General features: G+C 46.6%; 2 protein-coding genes across 2 annotated transcripts in view; one reads left to right on the top strand and one right to left on the bottom strand.

The window, feature by feature from the left end:
* Positions 1-22,544, bottom strand: part of LOC138526839 (GTP cyclohydrolase 1 feedback regulatory protein-like) — a 130,564-nt gene extending 108,020 nt beyond the window's left edge. The window contains exon 1 of the mRNA XM_069637576.1: positions 22,374-22,544. Coding sequence (XP_069493677.1) covers positions 22,374-22,409 — 36 coding nt within the window. The 5' untranslated portion in view covers positions 22,410-22,544. The remainder of the gene's footprint in view (positions 1-22,373) is intronic.
* Positions 22,545-23,090: 546 nt separating this feature from the next.
* Positions 23,091-26,679, top strand: part of RMDN3 (regulator of microtubule dynamics 3) — a 548,832-nt gene continuing 545,243 nt past the window's right edge. The window contains exon 1 of the mRNA XM_069637572.1: positions 23,091-23,222. The gene's annotated coding sequence lies outside the window, so the exon portion shown is untranslated. The remainder of the gene's footprint in view (positions 23,223-26,679) is intronic.

Genomic DNA, 26,679 nt, shown 5'->3' with positions numbered 1-26,679 from the left:
CATCGAGAGGCGTCGAAGAAGGTGCACCTGTCGTCGATGAGAAGTTCGATGGTGCCGAGACCACGACGTCGATCCAGGCGGTGCTCGTCGGCGACGTCCTGCGAGGATGAGGTGTGTGGGGCACCTCTGCGATTGATTGTTCAGGACCGCAAAGAGTTTCTGAAGAACTGTGGCCCAGCAAGGGTGTCTAGTCGTCGAAGTCTTTGTGGTCTCTGGGTGGCGGGAAACCCACCGGTGGATTCTCCTCGGTGCGTCGGCGGCCTTGACTTTCTCCGGCGGGACAAAGTGGTCGATGTTGCGGACAAGGGAGTCCTTTGATTCAAATGTTCTTAGGCAAAAGAGCGGGCGGCTCCGGTCGCCGGCGGCACGGCGTCAAGCTGTCCCCTCGTCTGGGCAACACAACTTCGACGGGCCTCCAGTGGTTACACAACCCTGCGAACCCTGGTCGACGGCAAGGGACTTCGACGGCGGCAAAGTCCTGGTGCTTCACTTCGTTCTCCTCAGCGTTCCCGTCTCGGGTCCGAAGCCTTTCGAGGGTCTGACTTCCAGGGAGCTTCGGTGAAGGTTAGCAGTGCTCGAGGGTCCCTCGGAGCACGGGAAGAGGGCGCCTTACCAGGTCCTCTCTCGGATCAGTCTTCAACGAATTCGGCAGCTTTCAGATCAGGTCGAAGCAAATGCAACAGCAAGTCTTCTTCTTCCAGCTGGGCATCGAGGATCAGCAGTTCCAGTTACTCTTCAAGTGTAGACACAGCTTCTGAACAATTTCCAGTAGTGAGAGGTCCCCAGATATACTATCCTGTCTCTCATCCACAGTGCTGGGTCACACCCATTAGCCAATCATACAGAAGGGCATTCATGCAGTCAGTAAGCCAATCAGGCACACATTGCATTCAGGCCATCCTCCTCTCTCTCAGACACTCACAACAAGGAATGTGGATTGGGACAAGTACCCAGCCATTCAACACTACACACTGCATTCAGGCCAGTTTTGGCCAGGGCTGTCTCAGTCTTTGTCTCTCATACCAGAAACCAGACAACCACAACAAGAAGCGCATATTGGTCACACACTCTATTCACCCAGGTCCCACCCACAGGGTGTACCCACAACATACAGTCACTGGGAAGGCTCCAGCCAGTCTGGACTGGACTTCACAACAACACCATATATGAAACTTCCACCCAACAGCTAGTCAGGGGGAAGGGACAGAGTCAGGGCTTCCCAGGACTTTGGGAAAACAAGGTAACAGGCAATAGAAAGCAAGAGGCCCCAGGTGCCATCTTGTTTTCCATCAGGAATCAACTGATTCCAATGGCAGGGCCTACGTATCCCAAAATCGAGGATACTCAGAGCACCTGTCAAATTCAGAATGGAGCTGCCACCAGCCCATACCCTGCTCTGCGGGCCACCCGCAGGTGCCCAAAAACATACACTAGGGGCACAGGGTTGTACCCCCACCCATGGGTGCCGTAAGGGTATCCCATGGGTCTGTTCACCAAACCAAAAGAGAGAGAGCTGCACCGCCAGGAGTCCCACATGAACTCCTGCGCAGAAAACACGACAAAAACACACAATGAAAAGGCAGTAAAGGACAAGGATGCGGAGGCCCTGTCCCTCCGATGCATTTCCAGCATCACAATGCAGTGGTCTGTAAAGAAAGCCACGCACATTCGAAAGTCTTTGACATCCAAAAGTGGTCCGAGCCCGAAAGAGGGAGACCAGAAGTAAAATAAGCTTCGGGAAGGGAGCCCTCTTGCAAGTTGTGTTGAACTTTATCGTGATAGGTTTGAGCCCGACAAAGGGGGACCTACGTGAACTGTGTGGTGAAAGGTCTGAACCCGACAGAGGGGGACTTTTGTGAACTTTTTGGTTGAAACATTATTTTGGAAGTCAAGAAAAGAGACTTTAACGTGGAAGGCCAGATGGGCATCGATCCGTTTTGGAACTGTTTATTGTGTTGGAAACCGAGCTAGCATGTGTCATCCTGCCTACAGGGACAGCCTTACTACGTAGGTTCTAATGTGGGGAGGAGAGCAGGTTCAACCACATTTATTCATTTGAACACTGATCTCACTTTTGCATACATTTCTCCTTTTTACACTTTTTGTGCAAGAGATAGGACAGGCATTAGGTTTTGTAAGCATAGGCCATTTTGATTTGACAGACTCCACTAGGACTGCGTTGTTTATTATTTGATGGTCAAGACTACTGCCATCTTAGTTATAAGGCAAAGTAGGAGTTTCTCCAACCCAAACAATTTCAATAAAGGTTTTAGAAATTGTACCCATTGAGTCAGTGTCATACTTGCGATAGCATGCCTCACCTACATATGGTGTCAGAGTGGGGTAAGACTCAATTGAGACAAATCGAGGGACCCTAAAATTCCAGAAATGTAGTCACACAGCCTCAGCCCCCTCTACAGCCACAAAATAATCTGTAGGATTTGATATTTGTAGCAGCAGAGGAGCCACTATCCCTCCAGGGAATAGAGGGATGATTCCCATGGACTTCCTAATACCCCTTGCGGGTTGTTGTATGAGATTGGCCCCAAAATCTGGCCTGGAAGTTTGGTCTAGATGTCCTAGCAGGCGCCACATAAAGGTTCTCCTACAGAACCATGGCAAAACTCCATTTGAAATACACTGTTGGGACAAAATTGCACAGGGAATTCTTGAGAATGCTCTCTTTCCCTATTTTAAGGAAGATGGTGAACCAGAGGAAACCGATAGGTAGCTTAGGCTTTGAAGAGGCTGATGAAACACCTATCACTGAGACAAAGAGGGAAGAACCTACCATTCTTCCAGATCCAGCCTTCAACCAGCTAAATGATCCAGCACTCGCAGCAGCTTTCTCACAAGCGATTCCTGAGGGAGAAGGACATGAAAAGGAGAGCCCCTTTTTCTTCCTGAAACAGGGATTACTATATAGAAAGGAAACCTCCAGAGAAGGTTTAAGTAAAACTCAGTAATACCGAAAACCCATCGCAATCTGATTTTTGTTCCCCATAAGAGAAGAGGTATCTGGGTAGTCAAATAGAATTGGAAACCCTGCGTGATGAAGTCTTGCTGAGAGGGAGGACGTGCCGCTCCAGACCCCGTTCGCACGTGTGATCTCTCTGCCTACCTGCCTTGGGACTGGGTAGTGTCGTGGTGGCCGAGATGAAGTTCTCCTTCGACTACACTAACGGTGATGTAACTTGTCTATCGCCAATTATGTATATGTCTATGTATAACCAACTCTATTCATTTACAGAATTGTGTGCATGTTTATATCCTATGTGAATAAAGGGCCTGTAAAGAGCCAATTCTATTCCAGCTATTAGTCTAAGTGCATGTTATTGCCTCTCTGAGTACAAGAACGTTTAGTCTGTGTAATCTGGTAAGTGGTCTCTAAGGTAACTAAACATGACACAAAAGCAAAACATTTTGGCGCAGTGAGCAGGGTCTTTGTGCTGTTGTTGATGCAAAGAACCCGACAAACTTGGAGCTTGGACTCAGACAGGCAATTATGGTAAGAAGGAAAGGGAGTGCCTTTTGAGGTATTTTTGATAGGGACATGCAACATTCATTGATACCATGAGCTCCCTGTTTAGGAAAAAAGGAAGCTACACAGGCAGAGACTGTCCTGAAGTGACAATCCCATGGTGGACAAAGAGTCCATATGATAAACTGGCACATACGTGGGCGTGTGGTGCAGGTTTGAGTGAGACCTGGGATAGGAGTTTGGGAGAGGCGAGTCCGGCCGAGGTGTGGGGGGATTCCTGCAACAGGTGCCCGTGGGGAAGGAGTGTTCCGCCTTAGGTAGACAAGGGTGGATTGTGCTGCATGGGTTTAGAAGGATACACCAACAGAATGTGGAGTTGCAGGTGCATGGGTTAAGATTGGAAAAGCAGCTGGCTGCTGAGAAAGATTGCCTTAATGCAGCAGCTTCAAATTAAGTTATATCATGACAGGGCTGATAAATATCAAGCAGTAGCCGAGTGAGCTGCTGTGAGAGCTGCTCGATATAAATATCGAAAGAGAAGGGGGAGGTTGAACACCCGAAAGGTGGCCACAGTAATTGCCTCTGCAGGGGTTGATTGGGACCCCAACCAATGGGACGGAGATGTTTTCGATAGTTTGTTAGTAGCATCTGTTGCCACCTCAGATTTAGCTGTTTGCAACATTTGCTTCTATTTTAAATGTAGCTAATAGGACCAGCTGTTGCCACTTCAAATGTAGCTGGTTGTAGCATTTTGCTGCTTTTTTGTAGTTAGCCGATTACCACTGTTTGTACCATTTGCTGCTTTTTTGACCTTGGTTGTGCCCAGTGACTACCCTGTGGTACCCCATCCTGCCTTTCCCCCCAGCCTCCTCCACTACCCTCTCTTTTCTTCCTCCTCCTACACGACACCTATGGCACTCTCTGTCTCTCCTATTTTTTCTGTTTCTCCATTGACTATCCTACCCTTCTCACCAAGTCTGGTAGGAAGAAGTACAAAAAGGATATCTTGACCTCTAACCCTGGTCTCCCTATCACAGACACCTACTCCAGCGCTTCCTCCAAACAGACCCTCACCCACATCCTCCGTCATTCCTTAGCCAGACCTTTGGCCTCCTCATATGGTCTCTGAGCTCTCTCCCATTAATGGTGGCACCCGGTGGGAGGCACTCCTGGACCTGTTCCACTCCTCCAAGGTCATTATTAATGTCTACTTTAAGGGCACCGTCATGGTCCAAGGCCATTAGGCCAACCTTTGCCCCTTTGATAGATGCTTCCCGCGCCTCATCAACTTCCTTCCTTCTCCTGCTTTCCCGTCTCTCCCTTCTTCAGCTATCTTGCCCTCCCCTCCTTCCTGTTCTGCCCCCCCTCGGGCTCCTTCTACACCTCTGTGGGGCGCACATCTGATTTGTATCCCTCCGTGAAAGTCCTTCAAGGATGGCATATGGCCACTCAACTCTGGCTCAGCTCTCAAACACTCCTCTGACATCTGCTGCCTCCTAGAAGAACTTGACCTGGATATCCTCGGTCTCACCGAGACATGCTTCATAGCCAGCTCTGTCACAAGCTTTGACACTCTACTACCTGATGGGTACAAGATCCTCGCTGCGTCCAGATCCAACTGTTCTGGAGGGGGTGTAGCCTTGCTCGTCTGGAGTGGATTCCTGCCTCTATCATTCCTATGCAGGCCTACTCCCCTTTCAAATGCCTTGTCTGGAGGCTTTCTCTCTCGCCTGGCCACTCTCTTACCGTGGCTACCATCTATCGGCCATCTGATCAGATCACCTCCTTCCTCTCTGTGTGGGCGGACCTCTCCTCCTCCATCCTGTCCTCGACCACTCAATTCCTCCTTCTTGGAGATTTTAACATCCATCTGGATGCTTCCTGTCCCGCTCGACTCTTTCGCGACCTCTGCAACTCTCTTTCTATTCTACCCTCTGGCCTGACCCACTCTGCTGGGCACACTCTGGATGTTCTGGCTTCTTCAGACCTCCCCTTCCAATCCCTCTGACCACTCCTCTATCCTGGAGTGATCACTCTCTCCTTTCCTCCCCTCTCTCCCTCTCTACACCTCAGGCCAACCCAACTCCAACACTGCTACCTACCTTCTCTGTCATCTGGCCGATGAAGCGTGTATCAGTTGAGGCTTTCGCTACCATCTTCTCTCCCCCTCCTCCTGCGCTGACTGACTCACATCCTGACACAGCCCTTTCCATGCTCTACTCTTCTATCTCTGATACTCTTGATGTTCTTGCCCCTGTCATGAGGATCCGCTTGAAGCCCAAAGCCAAGTGCAACTCTTGGTATGACTCTGACCTAGTTACCCTTAAACGCAAGTATAAGGTGGCTGAGATGAAATGGCAGGCTTCTTATGCATCCTCTGACAAACTGGCCTGCCACCTGCTCCAAAGGCAATGACGGCACCATGTCCGCACTAAGAAGAGAGAGTCCATATCCAAGCCCGCGTCTCTGCGGCATCTAAAAACTCAGCCAAACTCTTTAAAATCTGCAAGGAGCTGGCCAACCCTGCTGCAGTATCCATCACTCCTGTCGCCTCCCAGGCCCTCTGCACGGACCTTGCCTCTCATTTCATCTCCAAAAACCAGGACATCCTGTCCACCCTCTCGTCCTCTCCTCCTCCTGCCCCTTCTCTCTCGGCTACTTCTGGCTCCCCTGCAGCCACCTCTCCTCCCTCTTTCTCATCTTTTCCTCTGTTCTCCCCTGACGGGATTTCCAGACAAGTCCGATCTATGAAAGTCTCATCAAAACAGGTTCTTCCCTGTTCGTCCAAAACCATCAAGGACCACATCAACACCCTTGCTCCTGCTCTGGCCGACTTCTGCAAACAGTCCTTCGCCTCCTTCCCCTCCCCTCTGAAGCACTCTTGTGCACCCTCTTCTAAAGAAACCCACAGCCGACCCCTCTTGCCCGGCTAACTATCGCCCGATCTCTATCACCCCTTTCCTAGGCAAACTCCTGGAAAAGCTGGCCATCTCCCAGCTTAATCTTCACACTGATTCTGTTGGTTGTCTCCATGACCATACGTCTGGCTTTAGAGCTGCAAGAAGCATGGAAACTGCTCTCCTGAACATCCATGAAGACTTGCTCTCAAATCTTGATTCTAATATCCCATCTGGCCTCATCCTTCTTGATCTTTCTTCTGCCTTTGACACGGTCAACCATGTCATCCTGCTCAATCACCTCCATGATAACCTGGGTATCACTGATCAGGCCCTGGCCTGGCTGGCCTCTTTCCTCTCTGATCGACCCTCCCAGGTCCAACTTGGGTCCTTCCTTTCCTCTTTCCCACTTTCTACCTGTGTTGTTCCCCAGGGGTCTAACCTCTCTCCCTGGCTTTTTAACCAATACCTGGCACCGCTTGCCCACTGCATTGACAAGGTGATAAGTGCAAGGGGATTGGCGGGTAGAAGGAGAAGTGCAAGAGTGGGGGAACCCCACGGCTGGGGGGGGCAAGTGCTTCTCAGGCCAAGGTGGCCAGTGCCATGGGATAGAGGGTGGAGGGGAGGACAAGTGCAGTGGACAGGGGAAATGGGTTGGGATAGTCTGTGAAAGGGAGCCTGAGGGCAAGTGCTGGCAAAGAATGCTGGGAGGGACTGGTAGGAGGGTGGTCTGGCCCCTGTCTGACTCTGAAGGGACCAAGCCCCAGTCGGGGCGGCAGGTAGAGAGTTTAGCATGGGAGGAGGAGAGGAAAGGAAGAGGAGAAAAGGAAGGTCTTGAGATGTTTTCGGAACTTAGAAGATCCTGCTCAAGTCTGGGCGGGTGTTCCAGAGGGAGTCCCCAGCTGAGGAGAGGGATCTACCTCCCACTCTCTTTGACCTGTAGAGAGTTGGAGCCAGAAGACCGAAGGATTCTGGCTGTGCAGTATTTCGGGAGGGGAAATCTTGATGTAGAGAGGCCCCCGGCCCGAGACAGTCTTGTGGATGATGTAAAGGGTTTTCAATTTGATCCTTGCAGTCACCAGGAGCCAGTCGAGAGATTTTAGGCCTGGAGAGATGCGGTCCCTGGGCTTGAGGCCAAGTATAAGTCTTGCAGCCCTATTCTGGAATAGTTGGAGGGGGCCACCTCTGGCTGCCCTGAAACCGGACTGGTGGTTGTGGAGGCAGCCAGCCATTACGGTGTGGAGGGTTAGTTGGGGGGTGATCAGCTTCTCCACAAGTTTGCCAAGAAAGGGGTGCTAGAGATAGGTCAATAGTTCGCTGTGCAAGAGGGGTCAACAGATGGCTATTTTTAGGAGAGGGTCCACAAGGGAGTGCTTGAGGAATTGCACGAAAGAGTCTGTGGCAAAAGATTGGTTGCAGAGGTCAGCCAAGGATGTTGTCCTTGATGGTTCTGGAGGAGTAGGGTAGCACCACTTTAGAGGAGACTTTCATAGAGTGGACAACTCTTGAGATCTCATCTGGTGTAATGGGAGAGAGGGAGGAAAGTATGGGGGGGAGATGGGGATCCTAAGAGGTGAAAGAAGGAGGGAGATGGGGGGAGGAGCAGATGACAGAGAGGTCAGGATCTCAAGAGTGTTGGAGGAAAAGTGGGAGGCCAGTGCAGAGCATAAGGCCTGGGAGGGAGGAGGGGAAGAGGAAACTGCAGTAGGATTGGCGAGTACCTTGCAGATTTTAGAGTTCAGCCGTGTTCTCTGTGACTCCAGAGATGCAAGCTTGGACATGAGCTCTTTTCTTGGAGCAGGTGGAAAGACGGTATTGCCTTTGGAGTAGGTGGCAGGCCAGTTTGTCAGGGGATTATTAATTGGCTTCTTTTGTTTTGACACCTTCATTTCAAAGCGGCCAAGTCAGAGTCATACCAAGAGTTGCATTTGGAGGCAGGCTTCATGCGGATCCTCATGACACGGGCAAGGATATCCAGGGTTTGTTTGTTTATTTATTTGGTAATGCGCACCAAACCCTTAAGTAGCTGGGCGCAGCAGATACAAAGGATACTTGAAGCTTAGTTACAACATGTAAAAAGGTACAGTAGATGCATTGGGGAATTCAGGGCATACATAACGGTGCAGTAGATGAGTTAGGGGGGTACAGTACATACATAACATAAGTCATCGGACAGGCAAGTCCGTTAGGTAAAGAATAGCATACATGGTCGGGTCCACTGAGGGTGCGGCAGGGTAGTGGGTAGTTAAATATTGTTTGATCGTAGCCAGTTTAACATGTTGTGTCTGAATCTAGGGTCTGGCTGTTCAGATCTGAAGGCTTGTGGAAGGGCATTCCAGGATAGAGCCCCTTTAACTGGGAAACTGGCTCCACCGGATTTGGTTAGTTTAAATCTAGGAATTTCTAAGCACTGTGAGTTAGATGATCTAGTTCAGGCTTGTCCAACCTTTTTGAATGTGGGGCTGAAGCATGAACTTTTTGTCACCCGGAGGGCCGGAGGGCAAGCGAGCCAAAAGTCAACACCCTCACCCAAAGCAGTATATTCAAAATCGATGGTGTGTGACCTTTGAAACAATTGCATCACAGGCAGTGATAGCCATGCAGTCCCAAAGATGTGTCAGGGACAGTGATCAAAGGTTAGTTTGTTGTGATTTCTTCCACCAGTTTGTGATATTCTACTGAAACGGTGGGGGCGACCAAGCGTAGCGATCTAAATCCCAGATCCGCACTTAGAAACCAAACTCAGGTATTACATTTAGCTTATAAAAAAACAATTAAATAAAATGCTACCATATGGAAATATGTCAGGTTGAATTGGACATGTTGGCTCAAGATTGTCCCAACTCACAAAACACATGTGACACTAAGTGGAACACTGCAACTACAAGAGTGAATATTTATCCCAATTCATATATGTTTGGGGACTTAAGGCTTCACCCTAAGGTACCCTGGCTAGTCCAGACATGGACATGGCCCAACCAACATTGCGGAAATAAATAAATTAATCGAGTCCACGGACCCGACAAACATTGAATAAATTAATAAATAAACTGGGCCGTGGCCCGTTACTGCCTCTGGTGCCCCCTTACAGGGGGCACCAGAGGCAGTAACAGTCCCCCACCACGGCACATAATTCGGGTCCAAGGACCCGACAAACATTGTGCTGCCTAAAATGCACTGGGCCTGTAACTGCCTCTTGTGCCCCCTGTAAGAGAGCACCAGAGGCAGTCACAGTGCTCCGTTGCCACGGCCCACATTATTTATTAATTTATTCAACGTTTGTCGGGTCCATGGACCCGATTGATTTATTTATTTCCGCAATGTTGGGCCCAACCAACATTGCGGAAATAAATAAATTAATCGGGTCCACGGACCTGACAAACATTGAATAAATTAATAAATAAACTGGCCTGTGGCCTGTTACTGCCTCTGGTGCCGCCTTACAGGGGGCACCAGAGGCAGTAACATTCCCCCACCACGGCACATAATTCGGGTCCAAGGCCCCGACAAACATTGTGCTGCCTAAAATGCACTGGGCCTGTAACTGCCTCTGGCTGCCTTGGCCCGCATTATTTATTAATTTATTCAATGTTTGTCGGGTCCGTGGACCCAATTAATTTATTTATTTCCGCAATGTTGGCCCAACCAACATTGCGGAAATAAATAAATTAATTGGGTCCACAGACCCGACAAACATTGAATACATTAATAAATAAACTGGCCCATGGCCTGTTACTGCCTCTGGTGCCCCCTTACAGGGGGCACCAGAGGCAGTAACAGTCCCCCACCACGGCACATACTTCAGGTCCAAGGACCCAACAAACATTGTGCTGCCTAAAATGCACTGGGCCTGTAACTGCCTCTGGTGCCCCCTGTAAGGGGGCACCAGAGGCAGTAACTGGCCACGGCCCAGTTTATTTATTAATTTATTCAATGTTTGTCGGGTCCGTGGACCCGATTAATTTATTTATTTCCGCAATGTTGGTTGTGCCAACATTGCGGAAATAAATAAATTAATCGGGTCCATGGACCCAACAAACGTTGAATAAATTAATAAATAATGTGGGCCGTGGCAACGGAGCACTGTGACTGCCTCTGGTGCCATCTTACAGAGGGCACCAGAGAAAACTTACCAGGCCTCGCTTGGTCACTGTAATGCTGGGCTGGGCTTGGCTGGGCTGGGCAGGAAAAGAAGTGTGAAGGTGGTGCCGGCACGGTATACCTTACCTTCACTCCGCCCATAAACATGACGTATGTGATTTCCATTGGCTGAGAAACAGCCAATGGAAATACTGTGACCATGCAAGGTTTTTCTTTTTTTTTTTTTAATATGACGTACCTTGCATGGCAACAGTATTTCCATTGGCTGTTTCTCAGCCAATGGAAATCACAACCCATGCCGGCTTGTTTGTTTGTATTTCCTTTGTTTGTTTGTTCAGCCTCGCGGGCCACATGAAATGGCTCGGAGGGCCGCATTGTGGCCCGCGGGCCGTAGGTTGGACAACCTTGATCTAGTTAGTCGGGCCAAGGTTTTTCTAATCTTTCTCTCAGAAAGATAAGGGAGTGCAGCATTGTTCAGGCATTTGAAGGTGAGAGATACAGTTTTGAGAAGGATCCTGTCGCTAATTTTTAGCCAGTGATGATCTCTTCTAATGTTGGAGATGTCTTCATTACTTGGTATATTCAGGGCTGCTCTTAAGGTGTTATTTTGTAGTGTTTGCATTTTGTCTAAGATATATTTGTTGGCTCCTATGTATAGGGCATTGCAGTGGTCTAGTTTAGACATTATTAGTGCATTGGCTAGCATAATGCAGTTGGGTTTAGATAGGAAGGGTCTGCAAGCTCTGATAAGTTTTGCAGGTGTAGGCAGTCGAAGATGCCATGGCATTAACTTGTTTTTTTAGTGTTAGGGTGGAGTCGAGGTAGAAACCTAATGTTTTTACCTCAGTTACTGCTTTAATTATGTTGCCGTCAATATTAAATGCAGCATAGCTGGGGCTACGTTATTTTAGGTTAGCATCAGAACCCAAAATCAAGATCTCCGTTTTGTCGTCATTCAGGCAGAGGCCATGTGATGCCATCCATGCCTGAATGAGGAGGTATATCTTGTTTACCAAGGCTGTGTCTTTGTCAAAATTGCCTTGCCTGAAAGGGGTATGAGGATCTGGGTATCATCTGTATAATTAGTGTAGGGGACACCCAGCCTGTCCAATTTGTCGAATAAGGGCTTGGTAAAGATGTTATACATTGTCAGTGAGAGGCATGATCCCTGTGGAACCCCACAGGTGGTTTGGATCGGGTATGCAGCTCCTGAGGGGAAAAAGACTCGTCGTACGATTAGCTAGGAAGGATTGGACCCAGGCTATAGCATCACCTGAGAAATGGGCGGCTGAGGCCAGGTGTTTCCATAAGACTGCATGATCCACCAGGTCAAAGGCCACTGATAAGTCAAGGAGGAATAGCGTAGCTGTTTTACCTTTATCCTTGAGCTCGTCAATTTGGGTCTTCAGATCAATAAGTGCCATGTCTGTACCATGTTGTGGTCTGATTCCAGACTGGCGGGAGCCTAATAAGTGGTTAGCTTCAAGGTGATTCTGAATTTGAAGATAAGCTACTCTGTCAATTATTTTCAGAAGGAAGGGAACCATGGTAATGGGTCTGTAATTTGTCGGGATAGAAGGATCTAAGGTCTGTTTCTTCAGCAACAGTAGAACCTAAGATTCTTTAAGGTTATTTGGGACAGTGTTGGTCTTGAAGGGGGCATTAATTAGTTTTGAGATGAACGGCGCTAGGTCCCTAGCTGCGTCCTTGATTATTTGTGCCGGGCAACTGTCGCCCTTGCAGTTCGAAGGCTTAAGCGATAGTAGGACTTTCTCAGTTTCAAGAATGGAGATTTTAGAGAATCTGAAGGGAGTGGCAGTGCTAGTGATTTCAGTGGGTGAGGTGGGCTGCACATCGGTGGAGTGCAGTGATGCTTTTTTGTTGGCTATTTTAGTCTGGAGGGTTGCTATTTTGTTGGAGAGCGCATTCTGGATACTCATGCACCAGTTCTTGTCCTTGGGGTAGTTCTCAGTAGGTGGGATGGGGGTCTCCATTTCCCAGAGGATGGTAAATAGCTCCTTGGTGTTGGCCTTGGATATTCTGTCATTGAATGTGTTCCTTTTAGTATGGATTATTTCTTTTTTGTACATGTTGACAAAGTTAGTTAACTGTGCTTTGTTCTCGTCCATAGGGGAGTGTCGCCATAAGGCTTGTAGTTTTCTTTTTTTGGAGTCTTAATTCTTTAAGTTGGGGGGTGAACCAGGCATTAAGGTGGGCCTTCTGTTTACTTTTGTGTAGTTTGGCCGGCGCAATGATGTCAAGGGCCTTGGTCATGGTATTGTTGAAAGTCTCTACCAGTAAATTCGGGTCTGAGTTGCTGGTGAGAGAGTTAAGGTAAGCAAGCATGTGAGGAAGTAATCTGTCAGCTGTTATGTCTTTTTTACTTCTGGTAGGAAGAGGTGGTGCCATATCTAAGATTTTTGGCTTTTGCAGTTCTATTGAGGAGGAGAAGCCAATTAAGTAGTGGTCAGTCCATGGTTGCAGGGTTATTTTAGTGATAGTAATCATGTATTTTAGGTTGGCGACCCAGTCAAGAGTTCTCCCTTTTTTTTTTATATTTTTATTTTTGTTTTTGATGCTAACGCATCTTTACAAAATTAATTTACAACACTTACAACCAATTACATTTCACATTAATACATAATGTTTAAGAACTAGCATTTATATAAAGCAGGCATTTATATTCCCTTACTGTTGCTTAATCACAAACATATTCTTTACTTACACAAATGCCACAAAACCCGTCGCATCATAAAAACACATCGGACATAAAAACATAAAACGCAGAAGCACAGGGACTCAACAACGGCCTCAAAATGTCCCAACCACACAATTACCATCAACACAGAGAAAAAAGTGCGGACTCAATTATTTTCACTAATCGCACCGTTGCCAAAATTATGGAATTACTAGAGCCCCACATACAACGGGTCCAAATTAATTCTCTTCCCATATGGGTATTAGTAGTACTAAATGCTGAAATGTTTTTAACTCTCGCCATTTCAAAAATTGTACAGAACAAAAAAAGGTGTTTCAGAGTCTCTGTGCATTCAGGTTTTTTACAAAATCTGCAACTAATATCAACCTCTTCTCTATCTCTAGTGCCCCAATACTTGGTTCTTACTTTCGTGTGCAGTAAGTCGAGTCGAAAGCGCATGTAATCTGAACGAGTTTCCGCACTCGGAATAAGCACAAGATATTGCTGCCGAGGCACCTGAGCGTGCCTAAAACGTGCATATTCAGAGAAAGAAGAGTAACTCGATATTTGAGTGCAAGTCTCTGCCCAGTCATTCAAAAAAACACGCTTATGTGCAATGTGAAATCTGCTTTGAAGATCTTCAGCAGAGATATTAATACTTTCAAGGACAGACAATGTACGCTGCTTAAAGTCAGCAATAGATCGCGGCTGCGATGCTCTTAGCATATGACAAAAGTCCTCATACAGTGAGTTTTCCTCTGGGAAACTCATTTTCAAATAAGTTTTCAGAAGACGCCATTTATATCGTGCTGCCAGTGAGTTTAGACCTAGCTCATGACGAAGTATTGCATTCGGAAGAGAAGAAGGAAGACATAGTGTTGTTTTCCATAGCTTGGCTTGCAGTCTATTCAAAAACCTCGCTAAATCATTTAAATTCATATCTAAACCATAAAGAATGATAGATTCAACTTTTTTTGAATAAAATTCAAATAGTGGACTCAAAGAAAATTTACAAAGTTTACGACAGATAATTCGCATTTGATTCTGTAAAGGTATCACTTTTTCTGCAATCGCACGTTGCCAAAAGAGTGCAGATGAATTATTTGACAGATTATATCCCAAATAGATTATCTGGCCTGCAATTTGAATAATAGAGGACTCTAAGTGCCACTGAAACTTCCGAATCTTTTTTTTCGAAGAAAGTATCAGGATATTTGATTTTGAGGGGTTTATAGTGAGATTATTTTTCCTACAATACAACACAAATGTCTCTAATTTATTTTGCAGCCCAGATTGCGTGCTGTCAAATAGTAATATGTCATCGGCATAAGCCAACCACGAGAGATGAATCTTTCCGAACTTTACAGAATAAGATTTAGAGGAATCCCAAATACCTTCAATGTCATGGAGGTATAAGTTAAAAAGCACTGCTGCAAGATTACAACCCTGTTTAACGCCAATTGCCGTTGGAATAGAATCTGTTAGAGTACCTTTACTTGAAATGCGCACTCTAATGGAAGTGTGTTGGTGCAAAAGAGCAATGAGCGCTACCAAACTTTGTGGAAAATTGAGATTTATCATTTTTTTCCACAACCTATTACGAATTACAGAATCAAATGCTGATGATAAGTCGAGTGATGCAATAAAAATCGGACCATGTGCAGAATTATGAGCCTCCGCAAGTAAATGAGCAAGGACAGAAGCATTCAGCTGAGTCCCCATATTTTTTCTAAAACCCGTCTGTACTTTATTTAGTACTTTATCTGTTTTGATATGTTTCTCAACTTCATTAAGTAGAAGAAGGGCAAAAAGCTTGGCAGCGACATCAATAAGGGCAATTGGCCTAAAGGAATTGGGATCGGTGCAGGGTCCTTTTTTGTGTATGGGAATAATTATCGACTTAACCCAGGAATTTGGAAGAGCTTTGGATGAAAAAATAGATCTAAATATCCTCAAAAAGACATTGGCCCAAAAAATAGGGTCATCTTTTATGACACATGGCGGTAAGCCATCAGGGCCAGCACACTTCGACGGTTTCAGCTTCTCAATTGCTACTATGACATCGTTGAGCACCCACGGACAGTGCTCAGGTATATATTTCAATAGATATGACATATCTTCGTCACAGAAACTCGTCGGGAGACTATATTTCTGTTCAAAGAATGAAAACCATGTATTACCATCAATTGCAGGTTCCATATGGGCTATGTTTGAATTGTCTGGTGTTCTAAGCATTTTCCAAATATCACGAATATTGTGATTACATAAAAGCTGAACCATGTTTTGATTGTTAGATAGATGAAAAGCACACCGAGTAGCCTTTATCTTACATTTATATAACCTGAGCACCTTCTTTTTTGCGCACAAAGCCAAACTCCTTTGCTTGGTCTCAAATTCTTTTTTTAGAGCACGTAATGCAATGTTCTTTTCAGATTTCAATTTCGACAATTTGTTTGACAATATATTAAAAGGATGTAACTTCTGGATATGGTTCACAGCTTCATCAGCAAGATGCTTAAGATGAAACTGAATCATCTGCATATTCCATTCGAGGATTGTGCCAAGCGACGTGTCACAAACACACATGTCGGGCCACCAGTCACGATTGACTAAAAAAGTCAAACGACGACAAATGGACTTGTTCCAACGAATAGAAATCAGCGATCTATCGCCCTGGACAAAAGCTAACAAATGGGCCCTATCAAATAACTCAGTTGTCCCTGACAACGTGCATTCTAAGATGGCATGGTCTCCATAGGGCAGAATAGATGGATTTACCAGAGAAAGTAAACCCGAAAGCTTCTTGGAGCTCACTATGTAGTCAATGGTCGAAGAGGCATTGCCCCTGTGCCAAGTGCAAGATGATTTAGATCGAATAAAGTTGATAATACACAATTGCCAACTAGACAAAAAGTTACTCCAACTTAAGCCATTCTGATACGATGTTTTAAAATGTTGCGAAGATTCCAAAGGAATGGAGCTCTTAGACGATGCATCTAAATAGGAATTAAAGTCGCCACCGATCAATAACTCTATCGTTGGTTGTATCTGGAAAAATTCTAAAAGCGAATCATTCAACATATTAATAGCATTCACAAGAGGGAGAGATTGAGGATTCCAATACAATGATATCAGCAACATCCTTCTTGGCACACCCACATTAAAGGTAACATCCACCAAAAGAAAAAGTTGGGTCACAAATGTATGATTTATTACAAATCTAAGATCATTATTGAGTAGAATGGCAATTCCACCTACAGGCCGACCAGACACCGAACGAGCAGCACCTTGTTGTACAACCGTAAAACCGTCCACATGTAAATCGTGAACACACATGGTTTCTTGTAACAACAAGATCGAAGGTAAAGCACTCGTATGCCTATCTAGAAACCATTTTGAAATATTATGAAAACCGCAGCAGTTCCATGAGCAAATGGAGAGGCTTTCACATTATGACGGAACTATGGACCTTCCACCTGAGGAAGATAGATTCGTCGGAGGGGCTGCAATAGGCAGATTCACCAATATTCCATTCAATACAGCAGTCAGTGAAGCTAAATGGGTTAAGATTTGTGCATTCTCACTACAGACAGCTGGTAAACCTTCCACACTGGGCTCCTGTTTCTTCACCACAGGCAATCTATATTCCAAGAATTTCATAGCTATTTCCACAGAGTGGAAGGCTTGCAGTTCAAGTCCCAAAAATAATAAATCGGATTTATGTTCCCAAATCAGTCTCGCAATAATCGGAGAGACTACTTTGCACAACATCCGATTGTTATTCTCCAAGGGTAATTTAATCCAATCTACATCATGTGAGACCAGATTACGTAAGGAGGGAATTTTGTATAGGGCATTCATCAAAAAACCACGATTGATAGGGGTCGTGCCATTAATCTTAGGGTTACTAATCCATCCAATAAGTATCTGATTTTCTTCAGAGATATCATTAAATTTGTGTAGGCTCTTGTCAGGTATAGAGCTTAGAATTGCAGACTGCCCAGTTATAGCAGAATATATGGATATAGGAGGCCCTCCTTGCTGTTCAGCCAGGGCAGCAGATATAGGTGCCAAGCCCAATGTCGGCAATACCATCTTAGCCATGTTATCAACAGGTACTGCTACATGCTCCAATTTCGGTACTATCGGCAAGTGTTCAAGAGCATCTGGCCTCACAACACCAGCTTCGTAACAAGTCTCGAACGAAGGCTGGGAAGGAGGCTGAAGACTACAAGGAGCAGGCTTAGAAAACATTGCCTGCCCCAAAGATATGGTAGATGCATCATCAACACTTGATGCAGGCATCTTCTCAGTTAACACTGTGTGACAAACAGATTTTTTATTCTCAATCATAGGAAAAAACTTATTCAAGTTTGTTTGGCTGATAGCAACAGATGTAGGTTCTACAACAGTACTGAGGTTGCATACAGGAATATGTCTGTCGTCTACCTTCTGCAGCAGAGACGAGACCTTATTTGCACTGTTAGTACACTCAAATTTACTCTTAGGAATTTTTTTAGGATCTTTAATTTGTAATGCAAATTGACTCTCGTCAGTTAATTGACTTGCATTAATTTGAAGATCTGCTTCTCCAATATGTAAAATAGTCGGAGAGCCGAGAGTCACTACCTCCTTAGAAGCATCATTCTGTGTAACATGTTCTGTGGTGGAGATGTTAGAGGCACCTTTCTTGTTTTTATTTGCTTTGTTTTTGTGTTTTACTGCTCTCTGGAATGCCTTCTTCATTTTACGGGACGCATGATATGTGTGATTATTCAATTCATTTTCTTCGGCTACTACCTGCAACTCGGTAGATTCGATGATATTCGTAAGAGCCGACGGACTGTCAGGCGTAATCTGGTCTGCCATACATGTAGGTGAACTGATGCAAGGCTCACACATATCTAACTTAAAAAGCTTAGAATTATACATAATATTTTCAATTTGCAATATTCTTTCATGATGTAATTTAGCGAGATCTGCAAGTTCTATAGGCGGAGAAGTCACACTAGGCTGACCCTCAACCGCCGCTTGGGCTACCGCAGATGCAAATGAGGTAGGCATACCATGTAATAGGAGCGAGGCATTAATTGTTTGAGTGCTTTGAGAGGTAAGAACCTGCGGAGCAGGAGAAGAGAACACATTCCTCCTTACAAGTTCCATCATACGCTCTGGACATCTTACATGGAAATTATGACAGGATTCTTGAGCCAACATAAAACCCTCAATCTTGGCCAAATGCAATGAATTTGCCACAACAGAATCTTTCAAATCTTTTAGAAGTACATGAGTAAGTTCGTGGCCTTTATCAAGCAGATTGAGAATTCGTGTCAGAACAGGAAAAGATTGTAATTCCTGTTCTGATTGAGACACCGAATTTCCCATATTGAGAATAGGAGAGCTTGAGGTGTGGGGAAAGGCATGCTCCAAAGGAGAAGCCTGAGGGAGCTGTGTAGCGGGAGGTGTCACCCTAAAGGCTTCTTCAGAATTGGATACCCCAGGTGAACGCAAACCACCCGGAAGATTACCACACATATTAGCGAAAACCTTGGGCACTTCCCTGCTACTAAGAGACACATCCATATTATATGAGGGTAACGGATGAAAATGTACTTGATCATGCAGGCCACACGACACTGCCACTGGGGTTGATGGTCCCAAAGATAAACTAATGCGTCTTTCTAAAGCATCGATTATCCCAGGTGCTAACATTGATATGTCAGAAATCGGTGGATAAGATTTCCCCGTCTCATCTGCAAAAGCTACCACCGATACATTGTCCTCGTTGGCAGATTTCAATGTAAAGAGGGGAAATGCATTAGAAGGCGCTGCGGACTCATACAATAAAGTGCCATTACTAGGAGGCCCTGAGCCTTGCAATAACACGTTTGAAACATCATCAGTGCAGGTTATATCAACACATGTAGGCAAGTGATTTTCTTTTAAAGTCAGTGGATGCTCCATGTTTACAAGAGACTTTGTAGTGCTTCTCAAACATTTACCACTTCTTAAAGTCGACAATGTGCGCTTCACGTCACTCATTGCCTAACTCGAACTAATACAGCAAAACAAATAGATAAACTGCTTCAACACACTTGCAGTACTACACTGAAAATCCTGTATCCAAGAAGTATGCCATACACACACCAAAACACGACCCCCACCGCACCCCGCTCCACGCACCGCGAACAGCAAACAGCCCTTTGCAGTCCTTCGCGAGTGCGCAGCGCGTGTGCGCTGAGGGTCCGTGTGGAAATAGGCACAAAAAAGAGGCGTTTCCAATTCAGACGAAAGGAAACGTGTCACCAGTCACCTATAATATAAAATATAAAGTATATTAATAACTGGTAAGTGTCCTAAAGAACACCAGCCCCTAAATACACAATTCTCCAGGCACAATTTCCGAGGTAACAATTAAAGCACCTGAAGCCGCGGAAGACAGGCAAAAGCGGTGTTGCGCGGAAAGACTTCCTCCAGAGTGAAGTCGGCGTGCAAACACACAGCAGTAGGTGAGAAAGTGGTCAATGTCCAGCAAAGTCAAATGAGCGGCAGAGCGGGCGGCAGAACGGGGAACCAGCAAACAGCCCTTTGCAGTCCTTCGCGCGTGCGCAGCGCGTGTGCGCTGAGGGTCCGTGTGGAAATAGGCACAAAAAAGAGGCGTTTCCAATTCAGACGAAAGGAAACGTGTTCTCCCTTTGATGTGGATGGAAGCAAGAAGTTTTTGGGTGAGACCATGCTCGGCCAGGATAGTTGCTGTGATTTGGGCGCGTTTGTCCTGAGGGTCATTGAAACCTAAATTAAAAAGTCTCCCAAGAGTAGGAGCTGTGAGGAGTCTTTGGTGTTGTTGGAGAGGAGACTAGATAAGTCCTCCTCAAAGATGCCCAGTGGGTTTGGGGGTCTATATAACAAGTAGATGATTAGCGTGCGGTTATTAGATATAGGTAATTAGGCTGACAGTATTTCGCAGGATTTAAGTGGGGGTGGTGAAGTTGGGGTTTTAGCTATAATGGCTAGGCCGCCTCCTTTGGCATTGGGTCTGTCTGCTCTAAGTATTTGGTAGTTCTCTGGAATAGCTAGCATAAGGGCGGGGCCTGCTGCGTCATGGAGCCAGGATTCGGTTTACTGCAAGGAAGTCTAAGTCATCAGAGGATAATATGTCTGCAATTTCGGTGGTATGTGCCATAAGGGTGTTAGTGATAGAGGGATGGAGGTTAGTTAGGACAGAGCCAGAGGGAGAGTCCAAAGAAGGGGACGGGGAGGGGTGAAGGAGGCAGGAGGATGCCAAGGCAGCGCCTGACACACGTTTCATCTGTGGAATGGCAGAGAAGGAGACTGGGGACAGGGGAAGTCCAGGAAGGAAGAGAGGAGAGAGTGGACGGACAGGAGAGAGGGGTAGTGAGGGGTTGGAAAGAGGGATGTCTGTCAAAATTAGGGCATCCACGGTGTGCCCTGCAGAGTAGGTTGGGCCAGAGGGGAGAGTGTTGCAGAGGTTGTGGAGAACAGTGGCCACATCAGGTCCCCAAGGAAGATAAGTTTGAGGGGGGAGGCCCATTCAGAGAGGAAAAGGGAGGAGGGACCAGGGGAGAGCAGGGGGGGTCTAGCGAGAGTCAAAGAGAAAATAAGGGAGACAGACAGCATGCAGACTAGGCTTTCAAAGGAAGAGTATAGTGAGTAGGGATGATGGAGGCAGGACCCACTCAGGGAAGATCAGAATCACTCCACCACCAGATTGGGAGGGTCTAGGGTTGGATATGATCTTGTAGCCATCAGGAAGAAGAGTGTCAAAAGCAGTGAAAGAGCTGACCTTGAGCCAGGTCTCAGTGTGGGGAGGATATCAAGGAGCCAACAGATGTCAGAGGAGAGTTTAATGGCAGAGCGAGAGTTGAGGGTAGTTAAGTGAAGCTAGTTACCTCCTTTAAAAGATTTGTGAGGGGGTAAAGGGATGTGGTGCGGACGGGGGATTTAAAAAGGGAAAGAAGTGTACAACCAGTGCTTTAAGTGGGCCGGGGCCTGCCGGGGCCAGGCCCTGGCCGTCTCCAAAAAGTGGGGCTGAGCCGGGGCCCCCCAACCCCACCACATCATGGCAGGACGGATTAACCCGCCACGGCAGCAGCCGCGACGGGCGATGCGCCCGCCACTTTAACATCAGGCAAGCTGACAGAAGTGCCAGCCAGGCACAGCGTTGATGTGACTGGTTGGCACTTCCGTCAGTCACTGTAACTTTCTCTGATGACCCCTCATCTGAGGGGCCATCAGAGGAAGCTAGAGTCCCTTAGTTTTCCCCTCGCCAGGTCACTGACCCTCAGCAAACCCGCGGGCTCCATGATCTAATATGCAGATTAGATCACGGAGCCCGCGGGTTCGCAGAGGGTGAAAGACGCCTCGGGCTCTGTGATCTATCTGCTCTGAGCAGAGATCACTGAGCCTGATGCGCCTTTCTCCTTTGGCAAGGCTTTATAAAAGATGCCTTCAACTGTGTACGTTTAAGCCATCTTTTGTAAACCTAGAAATATTTCTATGTTTATAACAGACTGCTTGAATCGTACACAATTCAAGGCATCTTTTATAAAGCTTTGTCGACGGACAAAGCAGACGGACAAAAGATGCCTACGTTTCAAGCTGTCTTTTATAAACATAGACATATGTTACAAATGTCTATGTTTATAAAAGGCAGCTTGAAAAGTACACAAACCATAGTAAGGTAAGCACACAAGTGTGCGTAACTTACTATGGTTTGTGCACTTACAAGCCACCTTTTATAAACATAGAAATATGTAACATTGCTATGTATATAAAAGGTTTGAAAAATCATAAACCATAGTAGTACACAAACAAATATATGAATGCTCAAATACATTTATATATTTGTTTGCGCACCTTACTATGATTTGTGCACTTTTAGGCCACGCCCACAACGGAAGCCACGCCCCGAAACGAGGGCTCCCCTCAATTTCTTACCCCACTTAAAGCACTGTGTACAACGTAACTCTTGAGTGGGAAATGTAGTTTAAGGACGCGAAGGCTTGCGCTATATCTCTGTGTCCGCAAAATGCCAAATAAGTTGTACTTTAGCTTGGAAGATTACTAATGGTACACACACTGCTGATGAGACATATCCATGACGAGTCCCAGTCCTTTCTGAGCATGCATGGTAAACATGGTCTGTAACTGTAACTATAACAAGCACCGTACTCACCATGCGGATTTGAGTGCTTACGAGGACATAGGGCATGGTGGCTGCTACGGTCTCCTTCTGTCAGGCACGTGACTAACCTGCCTTGTCCCGTTCAGCTAAATGTATCCGAAATGCCTACGCAGCTACTTGGTTTCATTATATCAGAGCGTGAAGAGGCGGACCTTGTACCTCAGAACAGGATGTTATTGCGCGTGCGTGGCTTCCGCCTCCAAGTGGGGATCTGTGACTGGATGCTGGTGGGAACCTAGTTTGTTATTGGAACTCGATGGGTCGTTTGACCGTGGATCCTGATTTACGTAGGGAGGTAGAGTTCAAGAAACAGAAGTCCAGCACTACCCGAGGAAACCTGGGGTACATGGTGCCCGAAATTTAAAATGGCCACGGGCTGAATTTATAGAGTAGTGCATTTAAATCGAGCGGTAGGTATATGCAAGTCCTTTCTGCATTCATATTTTAGGCGCTGATACTTTACTGTTTTAAGTCCAGTCGTCTCGAAAAGTGGGGAACGATTTTTGCTGTTCCCAAACTCGAAAGATTTTGGGGAAACGCATCTAAAAGAGTCATTTTTTCTGACTCCCGTGTAGCGATGCCCCCCAGGATATGCGTTTGCGCCCGCCTTCGGCTTGGCAACGAGAGCACCGGCCCGGAAGTTGGACGCTGAACAACTGCTGGACAGAAGGTACATTAATAAATCGCCGCGTTCCTGTTCTTTGAAGGGAACTGTTAAGAGCGTTCCCCGTGAGGCGGATTGAGGGAACGTGTTGAGTGAATGTGATCGATCCGTTGTCAAGAGGAATCCGGGACTGACTGCCCGCAGCGTGAGAGTTTAGGCATCGGAGAATTTGACAGGTGAACACTGTGGGGGAAAAAGGCACATGGTTTTTTCGCATCGCACACTTTTTCGTCCCAGAACTCGCTGGTCGTTCTCAGTTTGTTTCTTCGGTGTGAGGGGCGGAGCTTATGGGTGTCCATTTTTCTGGACATGTCTGTGATCCTAACCTTTACACCTATGTGCACGTATTTGTGATTTGGGTTAAACGTACTTTTGGGGGGTCTTTATCAAATGGCGCTTACTCCCAAGTATGAGAAGTTACTACCTTTTTGGCCACGTTGCCTATCACATTTGATGTCATATCGGTTTCTCTATCTCCTCACACGGTGACCTTTAAGCGTGACTTAATGTTTCTTTTTATTTCTTGGGGACATCAGATATTTATTTTTTGTATGCATAGTGACCGTCTCCTAGTTCAAAAAAGTGCACGGCTAGCCAGCGAATCGCCCTTGTAAATTGACATGGAATGAGCAAAATGTTAAATCTTGCGCAGATTGCATGAGCTACGCGGGCATTTATAAGACACAACCCTAGAAGCAACTGTCACCGGTGGAATGCTTGGTCAGTAGCATTCGACCCGGCCATTCCATCAACGACCCCTTTCCTTGCAGCATTGCCTGACGAGAGAGTACGGCCATAGAGAAGTACCCTAGCGTGGAAAGATGAACCTGGTCACGCAGCTGTGCAACGTCTGCTGGTGCTAATTCATTCAACTAATAAAGACAGTAAATCATTAAACCTATCTCCTTACACAACTGAACTGCCCTTGCTCACTATTCTTGGAGTGGCACAGCTCCACCCTACTGATGATGTCCAACTAGACAAGCACGTGTCTGGGGTTGCTGTTGGTACTCTTGTTCAGAGAAGAATTGCCTAGCATTTCTGTGCTGGACTACCCGCAGGACAAAGACTGATCTGTTTGGGATATTTCTCCACTGTGAAACGAAGTGAGCTAAAAAATCTGGGTAAGGCTCTCGTAACTGGGACTAATGGCCGAGGAACCCCTTTTATTTGCAGAAATGAAAGCGCAGACAAAGTTACCATGTTTTTGGTTAAAAACCTTTTATTAACATAAACCGTTTGGGAAAATGCCTCTCTGCTCTAATTGGAATTTCCCTGCCTTAAAACAAAACTATGGACCTGTCTTTGTCAGGATGTGAGAAATCAAAACCGTCCTTATGTGCAAAACGTTCTATCCGGGCCCTCACACTACAAACTAAATAAAAGGGTGCGATGGGAAGTGTTTAACCTGGTATTTTCAAAAAGTGTTTTTTAATGAAAATATAACTGCTCCAACATAAAGCTTCTCAAAGGTAACATAACTTTAGTTCCAGATGGTGGCTTCCTTCCCCTGGATTCCTCAATGGGATGGCAATGTTCTGATTACTTACCGGTAATCTTCATTACTCTTAGTCCTACATTTCCTCGTCACAGTACTTATTTCATGAGGTCCCTGCCTCCGACACAGGACCTTCTTCTATTTCTTTAAATTCCTATAACTCATCCCCCACATCCACGTCACTCAGTTTCATATTACCAAGCCAGAGCATGGGACCTTTCCCGCAGGGAGGGTGAGGAGGGTCATCAGTACTGTGACGAGGAAGAGTAGGACTAGGAGTAATGAATATTACCAGTAAGTAATCAGAGCATTACCTCCACGTCCACTCTTCCTCGTCCCAGTACTTACTTCATGAGGTATACCAAAGCAGCAGTGGGGAAAAGATCCCAATGAGACACAGAGCTAAAAACAGTCCAGCAAACACACCCACAATAACTCTTAATTCACATCCCCACAGACAAAACTCCAACCACGAAGGAACCAACCCCCCGAGTGGGAGAAACTCAACCCATATTGGTTGATGAAAATGCCTAGACCAGCCAAGGCGGCAGCCATATACATCTCTTGCAGAGAAACCCCCCCCCCCTTTTGCATTGGCCCAGGAAGCCGCCAAACCCCTGGCGGACCGCCCCTGACAAGCAGGCCAGAAGCCACATAGACCCTGGAGATCACAACCCGGAACCACCTGAAAATGGAAACCACAGATGCGTTATTCCCAGCCCCAGCCGGACCAGAAGCAGGCCAGAAGCCACATAGACCCTGGAGATCACAACCCGGAACCACCTGAAAATGGAAACCACAGATGCGTTATGCCCAGCCCCAGCCGGACCAGAAGCAATCAGAAGACTATCAGACTATCAGGTGGAAAAAAGCAAACCTAGCCAAATACTTCAACACGTCCCGCCAGACATAATGTTAAGCCAAGCCACCTCCTCATGCATTTTCGGATCATGAAAAGTCAGAGAAAACCAGATCCTGAGAGGTGTGAAAACCGAGATACAACTTAAGGGAGGAACTTCGGACCACACCTCAGCACCACAGAGTCTGGCAGCACCCTAGGAAAGGAGGGTGACATAAGAGAGCCCCAATCTCCCCAAGCCTACAGGCAGAATGAGAAAAGCAGATTTCAGTGTAAGATGTTTGATATCAATCTCGGAGAAAGGGCTTAAAAGAGCCCCTTGAAGGAACCGGAATATAAGAGGGCGATCCCAAGGGGAAGCCCTATATCAGCACAAGGACGGGAAGAAGAAAAACCCTGGAGCAACTTCCCCACCAACACCTCCCCATCCAAGTGACCATCCGAGCCCCCCAGAAGGAATTTATGGAGGCTCACTGAGAGCGAAGCCTGGAAAAAAACGGCCAGGCTCCTGTCAAAATCCCTTCTGGAGGAATCTAAGGATAGCAGAGAGGCCAGAACGCAGAGGAGGGACCCCAGACCGGCCATACCAGTCTCGGAAATGGCTCCAATGCCTGCTTAACACCTTCAGAGTGGAGGGTCTAAGAGCATCCATTTTGTACTCCACTACAGGATCTGAGAACCCCTGAGATATCAACCTAGACTGAGCAATAGCCACACTGCCCATTGCATCTGGTGGAATTCCAACCGCAGATCCTTTTGAAGGGGACACGGCCACCTCGGAACCAGCCAAGGTTCCTAGGACCGAAGCTCCAACAGAGAGGGGAGCCGACTCCGGCAGGACCAGAACTGAGCTAACAACACCACAGTCACCCTGGACACTCTGATGCGCCAAACCACCCGGGGCAGAAGGGGAATAGGCGGAAAGGCATAAAGAAAAACCCCAATGCCACTGTACAGAGAGGGCGTCCATCCCCCAAGCCCCCGGCCTGAAACCGAGAGCAGAAGAGGGGAACTTCTGCTGAGGCCGGGGATGCAAACGGGTCTAGAACCGGGGACCCCAATCTGACACAGGTCACTGCAAAGACCTGGGCTATCAGGACCAGTTCAGCAGAGGAGTGAAAACCGGCGTCTGAGAAGATCCGCTTGAACATTGTCCACCCTTCTGATACGTGAGGCCACCAGAGACACCAGATGTGATTCCTCCCAGGTGCCTATCAGCGCTGCCAGAGCATTCATCGTATTGTCCAATCGGAACAAAACCGCCGACCGTCCAGCA

Source organism: Ambystoma mexicanum, chromosome 14 (genome assembly GCF_040938575.1).
Source record: "Ambystoma mexicanum isolate Mex_15411 chromosome 14, UKY_AmexF1_1, whole genome shotgun sequence".
NCBI classification, from domain to species: domain Eukaryota; kingdom Metazoa; phylum Chordata; class Amphibia; order Caudata; family Ambystomatidae; genus Ambystoma; species Ambystoma mexicanum.
The sequence above is the reverse complement of the archived record's forward strand: the minus strand, read 5'-3'. Positions and strand labels throughout refer to the sequence as shown.